This window comes from Cyprinus carpio, chromosome B4 (genome assembly GCF_018340385.1).
Source record: "Cyprinus carpio isolate SPL01 chromosome B4, ASM1834038v1, whole genome shotgun sequence".
NCBI lineage: Eukaryota > Metazoa > Chordata > Actinopteri > Cypriniformes > Cyprinidae > Cyprinus > Cyprinus carpio.
This window is the reverse complement of record NC_056600.1, coordinates 16,612,168-16,634,477: the sequence shown is the minus strand read 5'-3', so window position 1 is coordinate 16,634,477 and position 22,310 is coordinate 16,612,168. Positions and strand designations below refer to the sequence as shown.

The 22,310-nt window shown below is 40.6% G+C and overlaps 2 protein-coding genes and 1 long non-coding RNA gene across 3 annotated transcripts in view; 2 read left to right on the top strand and 1 right to left on the bottom strand.

The window, feature by feature from the left end:
- The window catches only part of LOC109066409 (inactive histone-lysine N-methyltransferase 2E-like), a 35,654-nt gene extending 27,295 nt beyond the window's left edge, over window positions 1-8,359 (top strand). Inside the window, exons 13-24 of the mRNA XM_042722219.1 lie at window positions 2,046-2,117; window positions 2,570-2,749; window positions 3,358-3,684; window positions 3,760-4,059; window positions 4,242-4,395; window positions 4,486-4,712; window positions 5,124-5,180; window positions 5,276-5,740; window positions 5,912-6,141; window positions 6,330-6,412; window positions 6,770-6,852; window positions 6,953-8,359. Of these exons, the coding sequence (XP_042578153.1) occupies window positions 2,046-2,117; window positions 2,570-2,749; window positions 3,358-3,684; window positions 3,760-4,059; window positions 4,242-4,395; window positions 4,486-4,712; window positions 5,124-5,180; window positions 5,276-5,740; window positions 5,912-6,141; window positions 6,330-6,412; window positions 6,770-6,852; window positions 6,953-7,996 (3,222 nt within the window). The 3' untranslated portion in view covers window positions 7,997-8,359. The remainder of the gene's footprint in view (window positions 1-2,045; window positions 2,118-2,569; window positions 2,750-3,357; window positions 3,685-3,759; window positions 4,060-4,241; window positions 4,396-4,485; window positions 4,713-5,123; window positions 5,181-5,275; window positions 5,741-5,911; window positions 6,142-6,329; window positions 6,413-6,769; window positions 6,853-6,952) is intronic.
- A 704-nt stretch (window positions 8,360-9,063) lies between these two features.
- LOC122137038 lies at window positions 9,064-10,759 on the top strand. Its single transcript, XR_006154539.1, has 2 exons — window positions 9,064-9,367; window positions 9,447-10,759. It is a non-coding gene; the product is annotated as an uncharacterized LOC122137038 (long non-coding RNA).
- A 403-nt stretch (window positions 10,760-11,162) lies between these two features.
- The window catches only part of LOC109066477 (LHFPL tetraspan subfamily member 3), a 33,650-nt gene continuing 22,502 nt past the window's right edge, over window positions 11,163-22,310 (bottom strand). Inside the window, 3 exon segments of the mRNA XM_042722218.1 lie at window positions 11,163-11,286; window positions 11,881-11,914; window positions 14,035-14,265. Coding sequence (XP_042578152.1) covers window positions 11,898-11,914; window positions 14,035-14,265 — 248 coding nt within the window. The 3' untranslated portion in view covers window positions 11,163-11,286; window positions 11,881-11,897.

Genomic DNA, 22,310 nt, shown 5'->3' with positions numbered 1-22,310 from the left:
CTAATTTCGCTGCTGCCGCCACCGCTTCTCTGTTCCTGTCGCTGTGTAGTTTAACCTCCTGAAGGGTAGCGCAAGGGCACTCATCCTTGTTGCTTTGTTTTTCTTTTTCATACTTCATCTTTTATGGAGCCTCTTTGGTTCTCCATGAGGGAAGGTTAAGAACTGGACAGTGTTTCATCTGCAGTCATTTCTCTCCTCTGTCATGACTAAATGTCTAGACCATGTTAGTTGTGAGAGGTCATGCTTAAATGAAAGAACCTACTATAGCACTACACAGTGTTTTAATTTACACGTTAATTAACATGGGGCTCAATGTGGTGGTATTCTACTAATATATATATATATATATATATATATATATATATATATATTATTAATATATATATATATATATATATATATATGGTCCTCTGTCTAAAAGCTATTGCCATTCTAAAGTACATTTACGACCATTCACAACCGATCAGGCATCTATTCAGCACCGCTTCCTACCAAAACTCAACAATCCTAAACAAAAAGTGGGCTACTTTTGATATTTAAAATATGCTAGGGTGTAAATTAAAGTCAAATGCTTGACTAATTAAAAAAGGTCATGTAAAGTTGCAGTTATCCTCTTATGTGAATGTTTTGGTGTGGCCATTACTGTGTGTGGTGCATTTTTGTTTGCTTGCCATGAAAGGCAGATGGAAAAAATGTGTGAAGAACCCATTGCACTTCCAAAGCTTTCCTCAACAAACATCATGAAGTTGGCGGTGACTGCTGGAATATTCAGAAAAATAAAACTCACAACCAATCCTGAAGTGACTTACCATTAACAGTAATTATTAGTGGAAATTCCCCATGCTTTCTCTTCATTTTCTCTGCTGCAACAAGACAAACAGGCAGTTCAGAAACAGTTCTGATTCCCTCCTTTTCCACCATAATGGTACTGGTGCTTGGTCTGGGGATTTGAGAACCTTTCCTGGAACTGGCCCCCGTTTCACTGACTTAAGCTGATCAATGAAGTGAATGACAACTATACTTACTACATGCTCTTAAAAGTGCAGTGTGTAATATTTAGGAGGATCTATTGACAGAAATGCAATAGAATATACACAATTATGTTTTCAGTGGTGTATAAAGACCTAACTTAATGAACCATTATGTTTTTACTACCTTAGAATGAGCAATTTGTATCTACATACACCTTACATGGAAGTCAATATTTTGCGCCGCCATGTTTCAACAGTGCCCTAAACGGAAAAACTGCTCTACAGAGCGTTTCGTCACTATGTTGTTCTTGCGAATAAAACACTGACACGATGAACAAGTAACAATAATATTCGGTTCACTGAATAATTAAGTAAATATAATTCCTTAATTTACCTCATTGCTCGACTGGCTACTTTCTGCTGTCTCAGACGACAACATCTTTGTCCTGTGTCGGCCACCGTAGCTTCTCTATGTTCTCTACCTCCCCACTAGATGTCGCTAAAATTTACACACTGCACCTTCAAACAAGCTTTTTTACAGGTTTCTTTATTTACCAGTTTATGTGTAATATAGTCTATTTTATACTTTTTGACAGCAAGCTAGTAGGTTAAATGAAAAATCTTGCAGTTGTCGCAAACAACTAGAAAAATCCTGAAATAATCATGAAATGCTTTTGTTGGATATATTTGTAAATAAATAAATTTTATTTTAGATGGATGAGGAAAGTTGTTTTCAACAGCTCAACAGAATGTATATTGCAGCAGACACCTCCCATAAAGACCATTTTTTCCCATCAGTGTAGTTAAGAAGAAATTATCGTGACTTCTTTTTTTTAGCCGTTTAGTGATTTCTGTTTCAAGACTGGAGCAATGTCAAGACCAGCACCTTTTTGTTGAAAGAGGGGTATGTCCATTAATCACACGTATGCCCATAATGAAGCTCTAAACCCCAGCCACACTACCCATACAGCAAGGACTAGGCTGATACGTATGAGTGTGTGCATGGGGGTGTGAGCGAACTGGAGGCCTGTGTGTGTTTAAACCCTGATGGCTGTCTCTTTCGGCACCATTCAGGGCAGCCCGGCAGAGGAGTCCCATCGTCACGGCGCAGGGGCTTCCTGCTGCAGAGCTCTGAGAAACAAGGAGGTAAACCTACCCCTACATATCCTGAACGACCCCCACCAACCCACCCCCTGCCTGTTACTGTACAGGTGAACCCACACACTAACCCCACTGTCCTGTGCTCACTGACCCCATGCTGAGACTGAAGTCCAGGCATGCAACCCTCAGTCACTCAACATGGCCCACCTCAAGACACCCTTGTGTGGTATTTGTTGCCTTTCATTTTGGTAGGACAAGAGAGAGTACAGAAACTCTCACACACATATATGCCTCCTCTCACCCCTTGGGGGTGTCTTGTGTTTCCTCTTGACTAGAAGAGAAGTGTCCCATTTCTCTTTTTTCCCGCCTTTGCTGCTGGCTATGGCCTGCTGATTGCGCTAAGTAGCTAGCTGGGTTCCCAACTGTCAGAAGAAAATAGACTCAACCTTTCTCTGTTGTCTTCTTTCCTTCTTTTTTTCTGTCCGTCATTCATATAGACACGTGAAGAGAGGAAGATGGAGGCAATTCTGCAGGCATTTGCTCGTATGGAGAAAAGAGAAAAGCGGAGGGAGCAAGCGTTAGAAAGGATCGGCACCAAAGGGGAAGTTGGTGGACGCAGCGAGATTAAGGAAGAGCCTCCTACTACACCAGAGGCTGAATCTCCTGCCACTATACAGGTACGTAACCTTCAATGATGTACATGTGCATACGACGCTAAATCAGAAGTGTTTCCTGTGCGACTGATTCTAACTCACTTTATGAGTCGCAGACAAAAGAAACGGTTATTGACTCGCATGCTATTTACATTTGGTCATGTCTGACCGTAAATAAAATGTGAACTGTTAATGTTACATACGTTTATTTGATCAGAAATATGGTAAAGACTGTAAATTTGTCAAATTAGTAATATCGTTGTGTATGAGGTAAAAAATAATATATGCTTTCAAACGATTAATCACATCCAAAAAATATATATTGTGTTCACATAATGTGTGTGCACTGTGTATAATTATTGTGTATATAAATACACATGCATGTATACATTTAAGAAAAATTGTTTATATATTAAATATATTTATATATAATATAAATTATATTAATATAAATATACATGTAAATATTTTCAAAATGTATACTGTATGTGTATGTATTTATATATGCATAATAAATAAAAATAGTACACACATATATATATTATGTAAACAAAAACTTTTATTTTGGATGCGATTAATCGCGATTAATCGTTTGGCAGCACTAATATATTGTTCACTGTTTGAACATTTAGCCCATGCTAGAGGTAGTGAAGGATGAGCCTTGTCTGAAGCCAGCAAAGGTGAGCCGTAACAAACAGAGAAAAAGCTTCTCGCGGAACCGCACACACATCGGACAGCAGAGGCGGCGAGCGCGAACAGTCAGCGCTTGCTTCGACTTGCCACCCAGTTCCCCTGGTGACACTTTAGAGCCCTTAACAACAGAGACTCATGATGGAGAGACGCCTTCGGCCCCTGAGGCTGACCCTCCGCCGATACATGCCCCTGACACCAGCCCACCCCACAGCAGCTCTCCCGCCCCAACTTGCCGCAGTGGACAGAAGTACCCCAAAACTAAAAAGGTACAAATCTTTACCATAGAGTGCATTTCTCAGCAGTTTGTTGTGCATTTTACAACTTATTCTTTTTTCCAACAGCACTTAGTGAGTGAGTGGATCGGTGTTGACAAACAGGAACGGAGTGCTTCGCGGACACCGGAGCCTCCCCCTGAGAGGCCTTTGCGGATCAGTAGTGATCCTGAGGTCTTGGCCACACAGTTGAACTCTCTACCGGGCATGGCCTGCAGTTCACACGTCTACAGCACACCCAAACACTACATCCGCTTCTCATCTCCTTTTCTGGCCAACCGCAGCCCCAGCACTCTGGGAGTGCCCACGGGGCGGCGGCGCTCGAGAGAAATGCCTGAAACACCACCTACCACTGGGTCGTGCAAGAAGGTAAAATTGCTGCATTATTTAGAGATGTCAGCCAGTATCATTTACTTTAGCTTCTCTCTGATAATAAAATGGTTGTCTGGCAATTGATACTGCAGGAAAGTTTTAGCTCTTTAATATTCACTTTCTAGTGTTCATCTTTAGGCTAGCAAGTCTCTGGTCTAATTCAGTATTGTTTTGTGCAGCGCTGGCTGAAGCAAGCTTTAGAAGAGGAGGGCTCCACCAGCCCAGGTGGAGGGCGCCCTTCTCTGCTGATGCCTAGTGAGAGCCCTCTCAGCCCCTCTATAAACGGCGAGTCCTACAGCCCTCTACCCCTCAACGGCAGTTGCTCACTACCAGGTGGGTCAGCAGTCCATGTCCTTCTGCAAATTAATAACTCAAAGCTTGTCTAAAGCTGTACTTAGTCTTACTTGGTCCATGTGCTTGCAGAGTTGCCTACCCCGTTGAAGAAAAGGCGCTTATGTTCACTCGATCCCTGTATGTCCGAGACTTCCACCCCATACGGGTCCCCTTGTGCCACCCCAACCCGAACGGAGTCAACAGAAGCACCAGGCACGCCCCTGCTGCTTGACACGCCTCCTCGGCCACGGCCAGAGGAGCCCAGTACTGAGCCCTCAACACCCTTGCAGATTCCCAACAACCCTCTGCCACAAGAGGTAAGGTTGTTGCCGTAAACGTGCCTGATATTTCAACAATTAAACCTAATGAAAATGTATAGCATATATGTATATAAAAGTGTACGTAAAATGTTAATCCATAGAATTTTGTGTTTGTGAGTGCAGTCTTTCTAAAAGGATTCTTAAACATTTAAAACCTAATCCAGTAATCTTGAGCGAAATGTAGTGGAAATTTTTGCCCAGTATTAAATGAATGTTATCTTCAAAATATGAAAACTCTATAGTTCTGACACAAGAGGGCACTAACACTTTTGCTATTGGCCAAGCAGGGACGGTAGTCACCAGTGGTGATGGGCTTTAAATTATTGGTCACTTCTGCTGTGTTGATTTGAAGCATTATTTAGGCTAAAGGCAACAAAATGATCGTGAAATATCTTTGCAAATTCACAGAGTGAGTCATCTATGGACAGCTCTCCAGATGGCAGCCGGAGGCCCAGTACACAAGACGTGAGTTCACTGCTTAAATATCCTGTACCTGCTACAGAGGTGTTTTGCTGCATTTTTCATTAGCACATCTAACGCATCTTGCTGTCTTTTGTCAGGTTGAGCGACCTCCTTCGCTGTTGGCATCTCCCAGCGTGAGAAATGCAGGCTCTGATACGGCTCCACAGGAATCTACAAAATCTATGGGGTCTCTGAGTCCTCAGTCCTCCCATGCTGAGCCCCAGGATGCCGCAGTAGATGAAGGCATGGAGGTTGACGGTGGTGGTTCAGAAGCTGCCTCAGCACCTGAGACACCAGCCTCCTCTTACCCTCCCTGGATGAAGAGTCCAGACCGAGGTGGCATCTCGTTTTCCCCAGTGAACTCTAATCTGAGAGACCTCACCCCTTCTCACACCTTGGAGATGGGGGCGTACAGGCCGGATTCAACCTCCGCTGGCCCTTTCAGTGAGGCGGCGCCCTTTTATTCCTGCAATGAGGAGAGCAGCAACGTGACCTTTACTCGCTCATTGAGTGGGGATGGCACAGGGGAGGGAGGTGCTGCAAAGAACCCGCAGAAGAAAAAGGTCTGTTAAAGCATCTGACAGATGTATAAATGTACAATTTTTTTTTTTTTTTTTTTAAATTCATTGTCGACTAAACTTAACTGAAGTAATAGCTTGAATAAATTTTATCAAAAGAATATGTATGCCTTTTATTCGACTTTGTTAACTGACATCTCATGTTTGTGTTGTAAGGTGTCTCTTCTGGAGTACAGGAAACGTCAGCGTGAGGCACGGCGAAGTGGTTCCAAGGGAGAGTGTGGCTCCCCTGTTTCCACAGCACCACCAGTAGATGTTTTCCCTGTCGCAGTGGAAGTGGCCCCTGAGCCACCTGTTATCACAGCAGCGCCAACCCCCAGGACACCTCAGCACAGCGAGGAGTCAGATGCCCCACCTCAGGGGGAGAGAGACGGAGAAGGGCAGTGGTATGTCCCTAAAGTATATTCCCTTCTGTGAAAATGAACTAGTAACACTTTAACAGCTTGAAATCGGTTTTAAAGGTTTGGATTAAAACTCTTATCAAGAAATCCGGCTGTCTTGTGACATATTTGTGGAGATATCTTGGACAGTTTGATGAATATTTAAGCCTATACAATTCACTTTTAATTTACAGGACATCTTCAACATCAGTAGAGCAGGCTAGGGAGCGGGGCTACCACAGGGCCTTGTTGTTGAGTGACCATCGCAAGGATGCAGGTAAAAACAACCCTGGAAACATCAGGGAATTTTGAATTGTGATTTCCATGTTTTTTTGTGATAATTGTTAAAACCCATGAATTGATACCTGACATACAAATGGAAGTCTTTTTTAAGAGGTCCAATAATCCCAGAGGTATCCAATTCTGCTTCTAAAGGGCCACTTTACTGCAGAGTTTAGCTCTGACCCTAAATGAAACGGGTATTCAGTAGCAGTAGGTTGGAGCTAATCTTTGTAAGAAGGTTACAAAGAAGATAAAAATACTGGAGAAATCAAGGAAATGCATTGATAAAAAGGTGTGGGAACATTGATCTTCTAATCTTAATATTAAAATACCTGCTTTGTCTCGTTTTCAGACAGCGGAGAGTCAGAGGGTGGCGACTCCCAGGTGAAGGAATGTCCTTCTCCCAAGAGCTGCAAGAGCCCCTTGACACATGCAGTAAGAGAACCTTCCCTCAAAGTATTATTTTTTTTTTGGCAGCAGATTTCTCAACCAGCAAGTTCATGTTATCATAAACCATTTTTCTTTCCTTTTACAGCCTTGTTCTCCAGCACCCCAGACTGCGTCTCGACCATCCAAAGAGGAAGATGGTGAAGCACAGCCTCGTGGTCCTTCTCAGCCTCAGGCACTGTCCGTCCAGCAGCCCAGCACCAAGACTTCGAGCTCCAAACCAGCCGCACTGACGCCCAGCAAGCTCCATTGCGGGCCCTCCGGTGCCTCACAGAGTCACTACGCTGGACCTTCGCTCATGCACTCTCCCAAAGCGCAACCCCAAGGTTCACCTTACCGCGGCCAGCGAGCCTTCCTGACAGCTCAGCCTCAGAACCAGCCTCAACCCCAGGCTACGTCTGGCCCGGCCACTTTCCCTCAGTATAACCCCCAAAATGCCCCACCGCCACCACCCCCTCCACCCCCAGCTCCACCCACTTCAGCTTCCTACTTCCCCGCTCAGCCTACCACTGCTCCTGCACCGTTTCCTGCGTTCAAACCTACCGTGGCGGCACCCTTTCCTCTCGGTTCACAACCTCTCCTACAGACCCATCATGCATTGCATTACCAAAGCAGTGCCGCCCCTCCCCCGCCTCCCCCTCCTCCACCTCCCCACCCACAACCTGGTCCCGCCTTGGTGCATGTCAATCTGCAACCTCCTTCGATGCAGCAGCATCAACTTCTGCTGAGCTCTGCCCCGCCCCCACCTCCTCCTCCACCTCCTCAGGGACAGAGTTCCCAGCAGCCTCCGCCCAATAGCGGCACTCTCCTGTCAATCAAACAAGGACCACACCCACCCCTTCCGCCCCCTCCCCCGGCTCCCTCCAGTACCGCACCGCACCCGTTCCAGAACATCGGTGGCTTTCAAACCACTCTACTTCACCAGTCTGCACCAGCCAACCCCTCAGTAACCCCTTCCACTTATCAACAAACTGTATTACCCCCTCCTCCACCACCACCTCCCCAACAAACTCCTCCCACACAGACCCCGCCCAATCCGAGCGTCTCGCAGATCGCCGGTGGTAACCGAGGACCTACCCCTTCTTCCACCCCCTTTCACAGCACCGGCTACTTGGGCACAGGATGGCACTGACCACACCCACTTACCCGCCCCCCAGACAAACTCGCTCAGAGAGGGGCGGAGCTACATCGTGTAACATAGGCAACACAGCACCACTGTAAATATTTTCTATGTACCTTTTCACAAAGGCTAATGGAAACCGGTGGGGGGGAAAAGGGTACATTTTAAAAAGAAATCCGAGAACTGTAAAAGTAGACTTTGTGTAAAAGATGATGGTTAATGAACCCTGGTGCTCATCATTTACCCAGAATCCCCCGCACCTCTCACCTTCCCATAATCTTGTACTGCCATCCTGTCTTTTCCAGACGTCTTTTTTTATTTTTAATGTTTTTATTCATTTTAATCGCCCTTTCCGGTCTCTTCCCGTTGAATCCTTCCTCTATCCTCCCAGTGCAGTGCAATGCAATGGGACATTCCAGTTTCCTCCTTACCTTTCCCTGTTCTTCCCGTTTCTCACTGTTTTTCGTTCATCAGTTATTTGTTTTATCTAGTGGCTCATTATATAGCAAAAAGGTTTTGTATAGAGAAAAAAATACAGAATTATTATTTTTTTTATTCCTCCATGTAACAAAAATATCTGTGCACCGCTGCAGAAATTCAGAGGAGACCTTTCTGATAGGCCGCTTCACTGCCCCAGGAGACTGCACTTGTGTGAATGAGCGAGTCTGTGTGCATGAGTGTCTGTTTTTAAGCGGAAGGGAGCGTGTATGCTTGCGTGCCGCCCGTATCCGTGCGCATATCTGAAGTGCGTATGAGAAACGGAAGGCAAATACGGCACAGACAGATGCGTGCTGTTCTCTGTGGCAGCTTTAGAAAGAGAGGTCCTTCCTGTAGGGGGTAAGCGGTTTATTTTTGAATATCAATGGTTATTTGTAGAAAGTGTAATTTAATGTATAGGTGGTTACTCCAGCTTTCTCCAGAAACAGTTGTAAATATTGGCTTCTTTTCTTTTCTATGCTTGTATAATTCGCTCCCATCCCCATTTTGGAATATGGTTGTAAATACAAGCGCTCTTGACAAAAACGCTGAATGTTTCTGTGACTGTAGCACTATTTTTTTTTTATTTCTTTCTGTTTTGTTTTTTTTTTTTATTTTTTTTTTTTTTTTTTTGTTTTTGTGTGTGAGTGTATGTGTGTGTGAAGGACAGAGGCTCACAGACACAGCACTGGTTGGCTATTTTCATGGTTCATTATAATAAATCACTGTAATGACAGTTTTATACCAACCAAATGACTCGTGTGTTTTACTGGGACGGGAAAGAGGGCTGTTTTTGACTTTTACATGTTCCTAATGTGAATTTTTCTTTCACTGTGAAGGTCACTGTGTGAAGAGGTGCTGCGATGAGGGTTTGAAGAGACTGCTGTTGCTGAGACCTATCTTAAGGTGGTCATTGAAAATATAAACCTAGTCGTTTTTGTCATTAATATCTGATAGATGCATGAAAGAATCTGTTTTTGCTTAGATCGAACAGAACGAAGGAAAAGAGGTTTTATGACCAATCAGATTCAATGCAGACTTGAGAAGCCCAATCGGAATGAAGGAAGAGAGAGTACATGACCAGTCAACATCAAGCCAGAGGTTATAATCATCTGGAACGAAGGTAGAAAGATTGTGAAGAAAGATGCGCATAAGGGCTGCATAGATACAGTTAGCTATAACCGCCAATGTTTGTACGTTTCTCAATAACACAATGCGCAACTTCTGCGATGTTGAATGTCTGGGGTGTCTAGTCCTGCTCCTGGATGGCAGATTTTGGTTACGACCAGCCAAAAACACACTTGCCTGGAAGTTTCTAGCGATACAGAAGAACTTGATTGGTTGGTTCAGGGGTGTTTAATTAGTATTGGAGCTAAACTCTACAGGACACTGACAATCCAGGAGCAAGATTGGACACCGCTGGCCTGTGTAAAAAAAAAAAAAAATGAAAATAAGATAAATATTACTGTTTGTTCTTTACAACAACGCTCAGAATGAAATATCTTGATTGTAGTCTGTAGAGGTAAAATCTTTATTCATTAATGTGGGTGAATTGTCTTTAATGAAATTTTAGAACTAATACATTTTAATGGTGTATTTACAGCATTTTCTACATATAACATCATCTGACAAGACAGACACCCAATAAATAAAGCGAACCATTTTTTTTTTCTTTCCCTTCAGAACTTCATCCAGCATTGTCCAAACTCTTCAGCTGTCTAAGAAGGGAGGGAGTGCCACTAGGTACACAGTGAGGTCGTTTCCTGTGGGCTTTTGCTTTTTGAACCACATTCTCCAGGTTTTCCCATGGCATTTTCTTTTTGATTGGTGATCCTAGGCTGTTCGTTTATCTTGGTGGGACAGAATGATTATACCAAGAGTACAAAACGGTACCAGCTGAGAACATCATAATTATGGCACACATAACTATACAGCACCAACACTGCCGAGAAGTAAATATCGAATTAGAGACATACAGAAATTCAACATGTACACTCAATACATAATACTTAAAACACTCTCCTACTTCTGTATATACTTGGCTTGTGCACAATTACTAATGGCAGAGATGTCTGCCCCTAATTTTGACACTTATTTTTAAAATATATTAACAGTGAACTCTCAACTTCTGTTTACATACCCATTTTAAACAATGTTGGATAGTGTTGTGGTAAAATAATTGTAAATTTTGAAACCCGATAAATAATCACTTGCCTGGAAATTGGTTCTCAGGTAAGTGGTCAGGATTCAGTGTCCCATTTTGATTTTTTTTTTTTTTTTTTTTTTTTTTTTTTTTTTTTTTTTTTTTTTGGGGTCATCTAGGGGTGGTGTTGATAGAGAAATAATAGTGTGCATCCTACGATTTAAGCCTGTAAATATTTCCTTCTATATTGGAGAATCCAGTCAAATAGAACAGTGTTTTACAGTAATTCATAAATCCCAAAATATTAACATTATTGTGATGCAGGCCTTTAAAAGAGGACACGACATAAATAAATAATTTTTTTTTTAATTATTATTATTAATCCAAGTCAAAGTTAGTTCTAAACGGTGCATTAGCTGCCCTATCATGTTAGTAGCACAGAACACGGTAAATCAAACTAGGGTAGGGATTTGTTGAGAAGAGATTCAATTGAGTGGAGTTGTGTGAAGAGGGGGTATGTGGAGAGAAGAGGTGTGTTTTCAAATCTATTTTCACTGTTGTTTGCATCCTTCGCTTTAACGTTTTTTCAAACTGCTGCAGTCAGGCTTCCTGCCCTCAGGATGATGGGTAAAGCTGGATTGTGATTTCATATAACGATTTTCCTTGAACGAGACAGAAACACCTGAAAACAGATTAAAGCGATGTTTTATTATAAATTCACAGCATTGCACTTGAGAAATTTACACGTGGAAGCTAAACTTGAGATCAATAAAAAAATTCACTCAAAAATGAAAACCGTCTAATTCACTCAACCTTGTGTCATTCCTAACATGACTTTATTTCTACACAACATAAGGCATTTTGAAGAATTTTGTTGTCAGCGAGGTCTAAAAAAAAACATTGGACCAACTGACTTTCATTCTATTTTATTTATTTTTTTCCACAAAAGAAAGGAACTCGTAAAGGTTTTTCATACCACAAATTTTTGAAATTGAAAAAAAAGAATAAAAAGCAGTTTAAAATTTACATTTCTACATTTTCTGTTTTGGAACAAACGTAAATGGATCTTTTCAAGATCAAAAACATTTTTAAATAACTATATAAACCCTAACCTTTCAAACAGTAGTGCATCTATATTAAATACTGAGTATGTCTGAGCCTAACTCCGTTTCAGTTTTAAATATGTAAAAAAAAAAAAAAAAAGCCAAAAATATTACATCAAACTATTTCACAGTATTTTTTAAATAAAGACTCACTCATACTAACACTCACTCACCTGAGTGTATCTGGCGTCTATGCATTTCCGTTCTCTGTTGAGGGGAAAAAAAGGAGAAAAGTCTATCAAACTTAAAGCAAAATCGCAGCTTAAAGTAAGTTTAGAGTAATTGACAGTTGTCACAGTTGATAAATACACACTAAATAGACCTTTTGTTTCTGATTTTCTTAAATACTGCCAAGCTGGGATAAACCTAACCAATAAATTCCACTAGATGGCACTAACACCATCATGTGCAGTCACAAAATATGACATAAATTCTGTTTCTGCAGGAATTGCTCATTCGTCATTATACAAACATCCTTAATCACCATTTGCATTGTGCAACTCATCAGTTTAATATAAAACCTTAATACACCTATAAGTGACCCTTCATTACCATTATAAAAAACAATAACTATGACCCAAGTCGTCCTGGAAATGTAGCTTGTTCTTTCATTTAACTTCATTATATGATGCATTTTATAGTTTATATCCATAAATAGTGTTTTGCTCCAGGTGTGCTGTTCAGCATAGCATGGGTTCCAGCCGATGCTGTGCCTGTGATTAATATGGACAGGCTGACAGCAAGCTGTGTAAACAGTCATTAGTAATTCATGGCTAGGTCCAGAGCCCCAGGCTTCAATTAACCCCACTCCATGGTAAATTCTACCTTTCTATCTTTCCTTCACTTGCTCTTTTCCTCTTCTTACTCGCTCCTTCTCATATCTCATTTCTTTTCACAGCCCTATCATCTGAATCTATCCTTAATGGCCATCGCTCTGTCTTATTTTCTCAAGCTGGTCTGTCCTCGCTCGCCTCTGGCTGGCTCTGTCTAGTAATGAATGAATTGGACCAAATGCTACAACAGCTGCGCGTTGAAAACTGATGTGTTAGAACATTTATGGGGAGAAATGGAGAATCCAGTTTGTTATTCTTCATTTTCATTTATGTAAATTATGCATTTTGTGATTATAATTAAACCACATAATGTGTATGAGAAATGCACACAATTAGCCAGGCCATTTCTGCATTCATTCACAGAGGAAAGTTTGATTGTGCACTCCTTGTTAATTTCAACACTTTTTTTTTTCAAAACAATTGAAATTCATCTCATGTTACCTTAAAGGGATAGTTCAACCAAAAATGAATATTCTGTCATTAATTACTCACCCTTATGTCATTCCTACGGTGACCTGGGAATGTGATAATATATCGTGGCCACAAGATATTAATTCATGGGAACATCATATTAACTCGTCACCTCCCGGTCACCGTACGTTTCACACCTGTGAGACCTTTTTTCATCTTTGGAACACAAATTAAGATATTTTTGATGAAATCCGAGAACTTTCTGACTCTGCATAGACAGCAACACAACTGACGCATTCAGTTTCCAGAAAGGTAGTAAGGACATTGTCACATCGTTTAAATAGTCCATGTGACATCAGAATACCTTTTGTATGCAAAGCAAACAAAAATAACGACTTGATTCAACAATGTCCTTACTACGTTGCTGAGCTTTGAACATGTCAGTTGCATTGCTGTCTATGCAGGGTCAGAAAGCTCTCGGATTTCATCAAAAATATATTAATTTGTGTTCTGAAGATGAATGAAGGTCTTACGGGTTTGGAACGACATGAGGGTGAGAAATTAATGACAGAATATTCAGTTTTGGGTGAAATATCCCTGATTTGCTAATACTTACACATTGTTTAGTATGCAACTGCCTCACATTTTGGCCCCATGTCTGTACACTTCAAAGTTTACCAAAATACTGTTTCTGAAAACAGACCAAATATATATATATATACAAATATTTGTTCTATACTAATGACACTGTCCCTCCCCTTACATCTTACACTTGCAACTGACTAACAATAGCAAGTAGCAGATCATCAAGTAGCGATAACATTTAGATTTCACAACCAAATAGTGTTTTCGTCAAAGGGACCAAATATCAAGTTGTTCTTCTATTTGTATTTTTTGTTTTGAACAATATATGAATTGTTTTTAACCTCTTATTGTCCAGCACTCTTTCAATTATTTATTTGCATAAAGATAGTAATCAAGCTGACAGAGGTGTGTCTGAATCCTCCCATGGTAAGACATGACATTTAGACACGACAAAGACATGGAATAACAATTCTTTAGACAAAATAATGTTAATCTTACTGTCTCCCAGCAGCTCCTCGGACATGAGTCCATCCTGCCTGTTGCCCAGCACAAAAGCCAGGAAAGAGAGAATAAGGGCGTCCAATATGCCCATAATGGCCAGGATGTACGCCCAGCGCACTGAGCATGCTCCGATGGTGTATTTGTCCGTCCCTTCTCCGCACATCCTCTTCACCTCATCAGCATCCCAGCCATCAGGATATATCATACAGCCCAACACCAGACACATACCTTAGAGAGAAACAGGCATTGTGAGTCGTCCAGGTAATAAAAGTTCTACAGATTTAATCAACAGCAGAATGCATTTCTGTTCTCAAGCGATATGATAGATGGCAGTTGTAAAGCATAAGCTAGGGAACAAAATCAGCTCCAATGAAAGAACTCATTGCCGTTTCTTTTGTTCGATTATAACATGTCTGACAGCTGAGATGAATGTGGAGAGAGGTACCAGCAGTACCGGACGAGCCCCCAATTTATATTCACATACCTCACTATTGAAAGCTGCTATGAGTAATTTTTGCACACCAAATGAAATTGCAAAAGTTTGTGTAGGTGGTGGTTTTGCAGTCGCTTGCTTGGGTGTTCTGGTGGTTTCTACTGGTTTAAAAAAAAAAAAAAAAACAGCTTCCAGGTCTCCATGATATTCTGGTCCCTAGATTTGCCCAAGTGCCAATTTAGAACCTGCCAAAAATATAAGTCTGACAGCTTGTCCACCATTGCTCAAGAAGTTCTACATCTAACTTGTGTGTAAAGAAAGCAATTCAATACATCTCCCTTGCCTGAACCACCCATCTCATGTCTTGGAGGCTCTAGTAATGTGTTGAATCAGGTGTGTTTTATTGGGAAAGAGTTCAAAAATGTGTACTATTAATGTGCCACCAGAAACAGGGCTGAGAAACACTTGTCTATCTAGTTTGTGACAGCCCGTGAGTTGTATCACCCTTCTATTACCACATACTCCACAAAAATAGCAATAGATCTGATCTCAGATCAGTAGCGCCGACATCATCCCTGATGAACTGAGACCGGAAAACTGCATCTTTCATGCGTATCAGACCATAATCATTGTGAATCCTGGAAGACATTGTGCTGAGAATGGTGAATACTGCATGTGCCAGTTTTGATTCATCGATAGTGTTCTGCAGATGCAATCAGTTACACAAGAGGAAATCATTTATAATGTAACTAGGGCTTCTTTTTTGGGTTGTTAGACAAATTATTGTGATGCTGCCTTCAAGTCATGTAGGGTTGATCACATAAGACACGAAGGGCACCACAATGCTGTAGTTACCAATAGACAAAAAATGGGATTTTCTTAGAGACCTAACTTGGAGGTCCCCCTTTTGTGTGTTCTTTACATGTTGGAGTGAATTTCCTTTGCGTGCTCCGGTTTTCTCCTCAATTCAAAAAGTGTGAATGCATGAGAGTGATAACCCTGCAATGGACAGGTTAGTACTAAGGTGTCCAATCCTGCTTCTTAAAGGCTACCATCCTGCAGGGCTTAGCTCTAACAGACCTTCCTTGAAATTTCTAGTGATACTAAAGACCTTGATTTGCTGGTTTGGAGGTTTTCATGTGAGGCTAAGCTAAATTCTGCTGGAAGGTGGCCCACCTGGAGCAGAACCCTTGACTCTCCCATGCATCCAGTCTCAGATATGTTGGAATAGGCTCCAGCATTTCCACAACCCTACATAGGACAATTGTTCTGAAAAATGAATGGATGGAATTTATACACACATAGAGTTGATGTAAAGTAGCAGCAAAACTTTCCATAAAGTTTGATTTATTTAGCCTGTTTATGATGCGATAGACTTCGTGGGCTACACTACTATTCCCATTTTCTGTGGTAGTGAGTCAATTGTGTATCAATTACACAATTTACATTTTTGTTCTTCATTTTCTTTTTTGCTTTACTGACATTGTCATTGCAAGAAAGTAAAAAGAGAAAAAATCTATGAAATTGCCAAACTGTTTATTCTGACCAAAATCACTTAAATGCATATCATGTTGTAATTACGACATCCGAAAACATAAGTAGGAACTTCCCAGCAGGACTTGAAGGCAGTGTAACTGGTTGAATGAACTGAGGAGGACAGATTTAGCACAGTCGGAAAGAAAAAGTTAGAATAGGAAAAAAGAAACTTAAAACGGGTGCGAGTAGGAAGTAAAATGGTATCATAAGAGATAAAATAGCCCACATATGGATCGTGCCAAACGAATCAGGCATGATTAACACATCTCCTACTTGACTTTGTCACACAGTTTGCTGTGTCATAAAATAGCTATAGAGACATGAACAGTCACTAAAAGCCTTTTCCTGTGTCCTAAATCTATCTCTCGCTTTAATCTCTTGGTTTGTGTGTCTAATAAGCGAAACTTCAAAAGAAATTCATCATCATTATACTAATAGCCATCATCAGTCTAATAGTAATCATATTAAAGCTGAGAGCCAATCACCCTCATCCCTGCGTCCACAGTTTATTTGCACTGCAGTCACTCTATAGAGTTCATAGGTTTCCTCTTGGGGCTGTTTATGACAGTGCTACTGAATCTATACCTTTGTAACCAGCCTTCCTGCTGTTGTTGAAGTTGTCATCTAAGTTCTTATGGTGGTTCACCATGTCCTATCCAGGCACTACATGACAAGTAATTTGTCTGTCCACACTGAAAGTGAAAATGCTGCACGATGTAACACTATCACAACAAATCAGAACATGGTAGATGTTTAAAATACATTTATGTGGAGCAGGATTTTGGACCAATGAGACTCAAGTGTGGATGGGATTACATTGGCAATGCTACGAGAAATAAAAACCAAATAAATGAGAATTTATTTCCATGCCTTTCGCACAAAAAGTATTCTCGTAGCTTAGTAAATTTACAGTTGAATCACTGATGTCACATGGATTATTTTAACAATCTCCTTGCTACGTTTCTGAGCCTTGATCTACAAGGATCCTTGCTGTCTATGGGAGTGTCAGAGAGCTCACGGATTTCATCAAAAATATCTTAATTTGTGTTCCAAAGATGAACGAAGGTTTTGAAACGACCTGAGGGTGAGTAATTAATGACAGAATTTCATTTTTGGGTGAACTATCCCTTTAACTAGTGATGCGAGTTTGGGGCGGGGCCCCAGTTTTTTGACCAATGACAGATGGAGGAAGAGTTAAGAAAACCCATTTAGAAACAGTTGTTTTTACAAAACTGTTTAGTGGTAGTGCAGATATTGTGTATACCTGTCACGTCACTATGGGACTCACTGGAGGGAAGGCTGCTGAGTGTATTGCGTTAAAACCAACCAGATTCATGGACACACACGCACATTATGTGGGAAATGCTTATAAATAATAGAAAACATCAGCATTTTCTCTCATTTCACATCCTCTCCAGAGCCTGCAGCACTGCACCACACACATATACTAATGAAGAGGAGCTCTTCAGCTAAACCTTTCAATGTTATCGAAGAGACACACACAGCTGAGCTCTGATAATGAGCTGTCCTTATCTCAACCATCTTGCAAAAGACAAGTTGTCTTTTTCATCCCATTTTGTCTTATTTTTATGTAATAGATGCCGCAGAATAGATTATGGAAAGGCAACCGTGTGGTTCTGTAGTATCGCTAGCTCTTTTCTAATAGATTAGACTGCGGTTGTATTGTGCGGGCTTTGATTTTGCTGGCAGCGAGCACTCATGCTGCATCTGGGTCAGTGAGAATGCTCTGAATGCAGATGCTGTGAGTGTCACATCTAAGATGTGTTTGTAGATAGAGGCTATAAATAAACACAGTTAAAGAGGAGAATTCTGCATGTGAGAGAGTGTTTCCATAAAGGAAAGATACATGTGTGATACCCTTCTGCTCCCCTTAGCCTTTCCTCTTCTCTGCATATCTATTTTTCATGCTATCCTGTAATCTCAGCCAACGATTTATTGATGAAGCCCCTTGCAGGGGGATAAGGAGCTGTCCAGAACACAGGGAGCTAAAATATACAGGCTGCTACTTGACTAATGGAGCAGTCCCTTTCAAAAGTTGTTCTGAATTTGTGTTCACCTAAAAATTGACATTTTGTCATCATTTACCATCAAAGTAGTCTATGTAACTCGTGCAATATATTCCAGCCATCTGAAATCATACCTTAATATTACCTTAATACCTTAATATTTATATGGAATAGACCTTAATTTAAAGTCTGTCATTAATTATTTACCCTGATGTCGGGTGCCAGGATGACGGAACACAAATTAAGATATTTCCTGTTTGGAAATACATCAGGGTGTGTATATGATGACAGAATGGTAATTTTAGGGTAAACTATCCCTTTAAGTACTCAGCATTTGTATGCAGGTTATCGGTGAAGGATGAAAAAAGGTGCTTCTTCACGCTCATCTTCCCCTGACATCGCTTGACTTGGCATTTGTTTGAAATGTATTTACATCCCAGCAAATGGAAGAAGAAAGAAGCACCAAGGATGATAAGGGAAGGAAACAAGATAGATGGGGAGAGGAAAAGATAATGCAAGGTTAAAAGACTTCCTGTCTCTCCGTGCCTCTTTCTCACTAAGCTGCAGTTGTTTGCTGCTTAATGTATTGTCAAGGCAGGAATAGAGTAACGCCTCAAGGTTTTGCGTTTCATCCTGAGAATGGCAGATTGTTGTTTTTCCTTCCAGAGAGGGATGAATGGTGGGAAAGAATAGAAGAAAAAGAGAGAGAAAATCACCTCACTGCATCCATGGTAATATGAAAATCCCTGATCCTACAGTCAGACACTAGCTCTTCTCCAAAACCTAGTGAGCTGCCTACCTAGACAACATTTTAAGACACCTTAGCAGCGCTCCTGACTCAAAGGCTATTCCAAAAAGTAGATAGAAACATATTGTTGAGTTCCAAGATACTTAGTTTTGGCCAAAAAAATTAGGCAAAACCACATTTTGTAGAACTTTATCTTAACACCATGTTAGCATCAAACTGCTGATCTATTGTGAGTTCCTGCAAACGTTTGAAATCAGTCAATTGCGCATGCGCATGGAATAAGTCATGTGACTTTGCGCTATGAGACTGGATAACTTGACTAGCATTAAATAAAGATGATGTTCCATGAATAGGCTATATTTTGTAAATTTCCTACCATAAATATATCAAAAAATATTTTTTATTAGTAATACGAATGGCTAAGGACTTCATTTGGACAACTTTAAAGGCGATTTTCTCAATATTTTGATTTTTTTGCACCCTCAGTTTCCAGATTTTCAAATAGTTGTATCACAGCCAAATATTGTCCCATCCTAATCAATGGAAAGCTTATTTATTCAGTTTTCAGATCATGTATAAATTTCAATTTCAAAAAATGTAACCATATGACTGGTTTTGTGGTCCAGGGTCACATATATGAAAATTATTATATTCAGAGTTTTCTTAGTGAGATTTAGTTCCAGTTTACCAGGAAATGATGATTTTGTTCTCTTTGACTCGTTGGATGGAAACAGTGCTTTATTCACAAATGTTTTATGCGATATTCCAGTTTTGCGCACAAGTTTAATTCGAATCTTTGAATGGAATCATAGTTATTGTTCGTAATGATTAATGATATGGCACATTCGGACAGGTCTAACTGAGAAGCTCTGGCAGTAATTACTTTACCCCACCTCTCCATGTAAAACTAATTCCATCTATATAGGTCTTGAGACACAAGTGCATTTATGTGTTCACACTTTGGAAACAAAACCAAATTATAAGTGAGGTGAGTAACACTATACATTTTGCATCGTCATTCTGTGCCAACAAGGGTAAACAGCTGCCATTATGAATTATGATAAAATAAACATACCTCTGTTTGGAATCAAAAAATACAGTGTTAACATATATGGCCAATCGAAATTTGCTACAGTATAAGTGATCAAACTTTTTAAAGAAATGTATTAATTTCGATCCATTTTTACAGCTTGACAGTGAATGTATCTTGTAATAGCTGATGCAAACGCATCAGTGGGAGTGCTGCAGAATCAATGCCTCTGTTACGGACATTGTAGGAGATTTGTAGACGCTCCCATGGGCGACAAGGTAAGTAGTAAAAATGATTGAAGATTAAATTTACAGGCCTGTGTCTCTCTAGGATGGTTGGTTTTTAGCACCGGGAGGCTGTTTCAAAGCTTATGTAGGCATCTCTGAGATCTGAAATCAACACAGGCTTAATGCAATCTATCTGTCTGTCTGTCTATTTATCTAGGTTTGTCTGTCATGATGTCTTTGCCACTCGTTTTATGTCTATAACCCTCTTCATTCACCTCATCATGTATGCATCTGTGCAGACTCAAGCTGTGCTTTCACGCATAACTGACGCAAGACAAATTTGGGTTCAGCCTGTTTCAGACAAACATCTGTCTGTGACTGTGTGAATTAAATCCTGGATGGGCCGCTCTGCTCTGACAGTGGCATATGTTACATATCACAGGCTCGCATGTTCGATCTCAGGCAACGGCCCTCACTCTGGATTATTTCAAAACTAGGTTTTGTTAAGAGTTTTAGGTCTACAGTAGATAAACATAAATATACATAATAATGCAGACAAATTATATGGTTAAAACTGGCTAATAATGGCATGTACACTGTATACGACCTCATATTTTTAAATGGTATGTGAAGTAAGTATTATGCATCTTTAAATTTCTGAGTATGCCACATTATTGCTGTATGACCTCACTTTGCATATTAAATTAGGTGAGAGGAATCTAGCTGTCATCTTGGAAATAAAAAGGGTCCTTTTGCATTTTTATTTTATGTAAAAATATCTGGTAACACTTTAGTATAGGGACCAATTCAATGTTTATTAGCATGCCTATTAATAACATACTAGTACTTATAAAGCATATATTCTGTATGACCATATTCTGCATCCCTAATCCTACCCTAATACTTAAACTGAACAACTACCTTACTAACTATTAATAACCAGCCAATTAGGAGTTTACTGAGGCAAAAGTTGTGGTTAATGGTTTGCTGATACCAAGAATTGGACCTTAAAATAAAGTGTGACCAAATACACACCAAAAACACATCAAAGTCACATATAACGCAGGGAGCTATTTGATACTTTAGCTTCATATTAATTGCAATGCTACACAAAAATGATAATGGTTTAATAAACCCTTTCAAAATGATAAAAACAAACAAGACAATGTTACAATGCAGCCTCTGAATTAAGACCGCATAAAAATAAAAGGGCTCTAAAGGAAAGTCTAAGAGATGCAGCTGAGTTATTATTCACGCCACGGCTGAGAGTTGGCTCTGAACGTCTGCCAGTTCTGTGAAGTGAGTTGTGTTGTCATGGAGACGCTCTCTGGATTGTCAGTCTTGTGAGGTGTCTGATAGGTGATGGGTGTGTTATTGACTGCAGCGCTCCTGAACTCCTCCCTCCTGGGCAGACCAGGCCAGTACAACTGACACGGAATGCTCTTTTATCCTTCCCGCTGTCTGTCTTGCTATTTTTGGAAGGCAAACTACCACATTACTCTTACTTTTTCTGCATTATAAACTATGTATACTGTACATACTTAGGCAGGTAGACAGCAATATTATTCTAAACATATCTTATCACTTTTACTCAAAATAGAATATTTTTATCTCCCTCTTTTTTCTCTCTCTATGCGTCACAGCAGTTTATGTATTTAAGGCAAATCTACAATACGTCCAAAAATGCATTACATTTAACATCTTGAAAATATGCTGTCTTAACCTTTTTAACGTGTGCACATATTACCTCATTACCCTAGTGCAGAAGACTACATATCCCATAATTTTTGGGGGGCGGTGGAACAGTAAAGGTGATTGGGAACAGGTGGTCCAATTAATTACTGGCGAGCACGAGCACACCCGCCAAGTGTGGGAGGAAACGAAATGAGTGTGCCAAAATACAGATTTAATGAGAGGAGAGAGAGACACAAACATTGAGCTCTACAGGACACGCATCAAGCCCTTCATAGACAGTAAGAAAAAGCAAACAGATTAAGAGAAAAATCCTCTTTTATCGTTCTGATGCACTTATTTCAACCACACAACCCCGATTGGCATTGCAAGCCTATTTGGATAGCGACCAGTGTGTTGCGTGTGTATTTGGCAAAATGCAATACTATGTAATAGCTGTTTCCTCTTCCCAGTTGGAAACCAATAAGTTTTGAATCGGGGCCCCCAGGACGGGAATTTATTTAGCCCTGCCAAGCGTTCACTGAAGTGTCCGTGGGATGCTTGGTGTGTCCTGCCAAATGCAGTCCTCATCTGCGCTCCT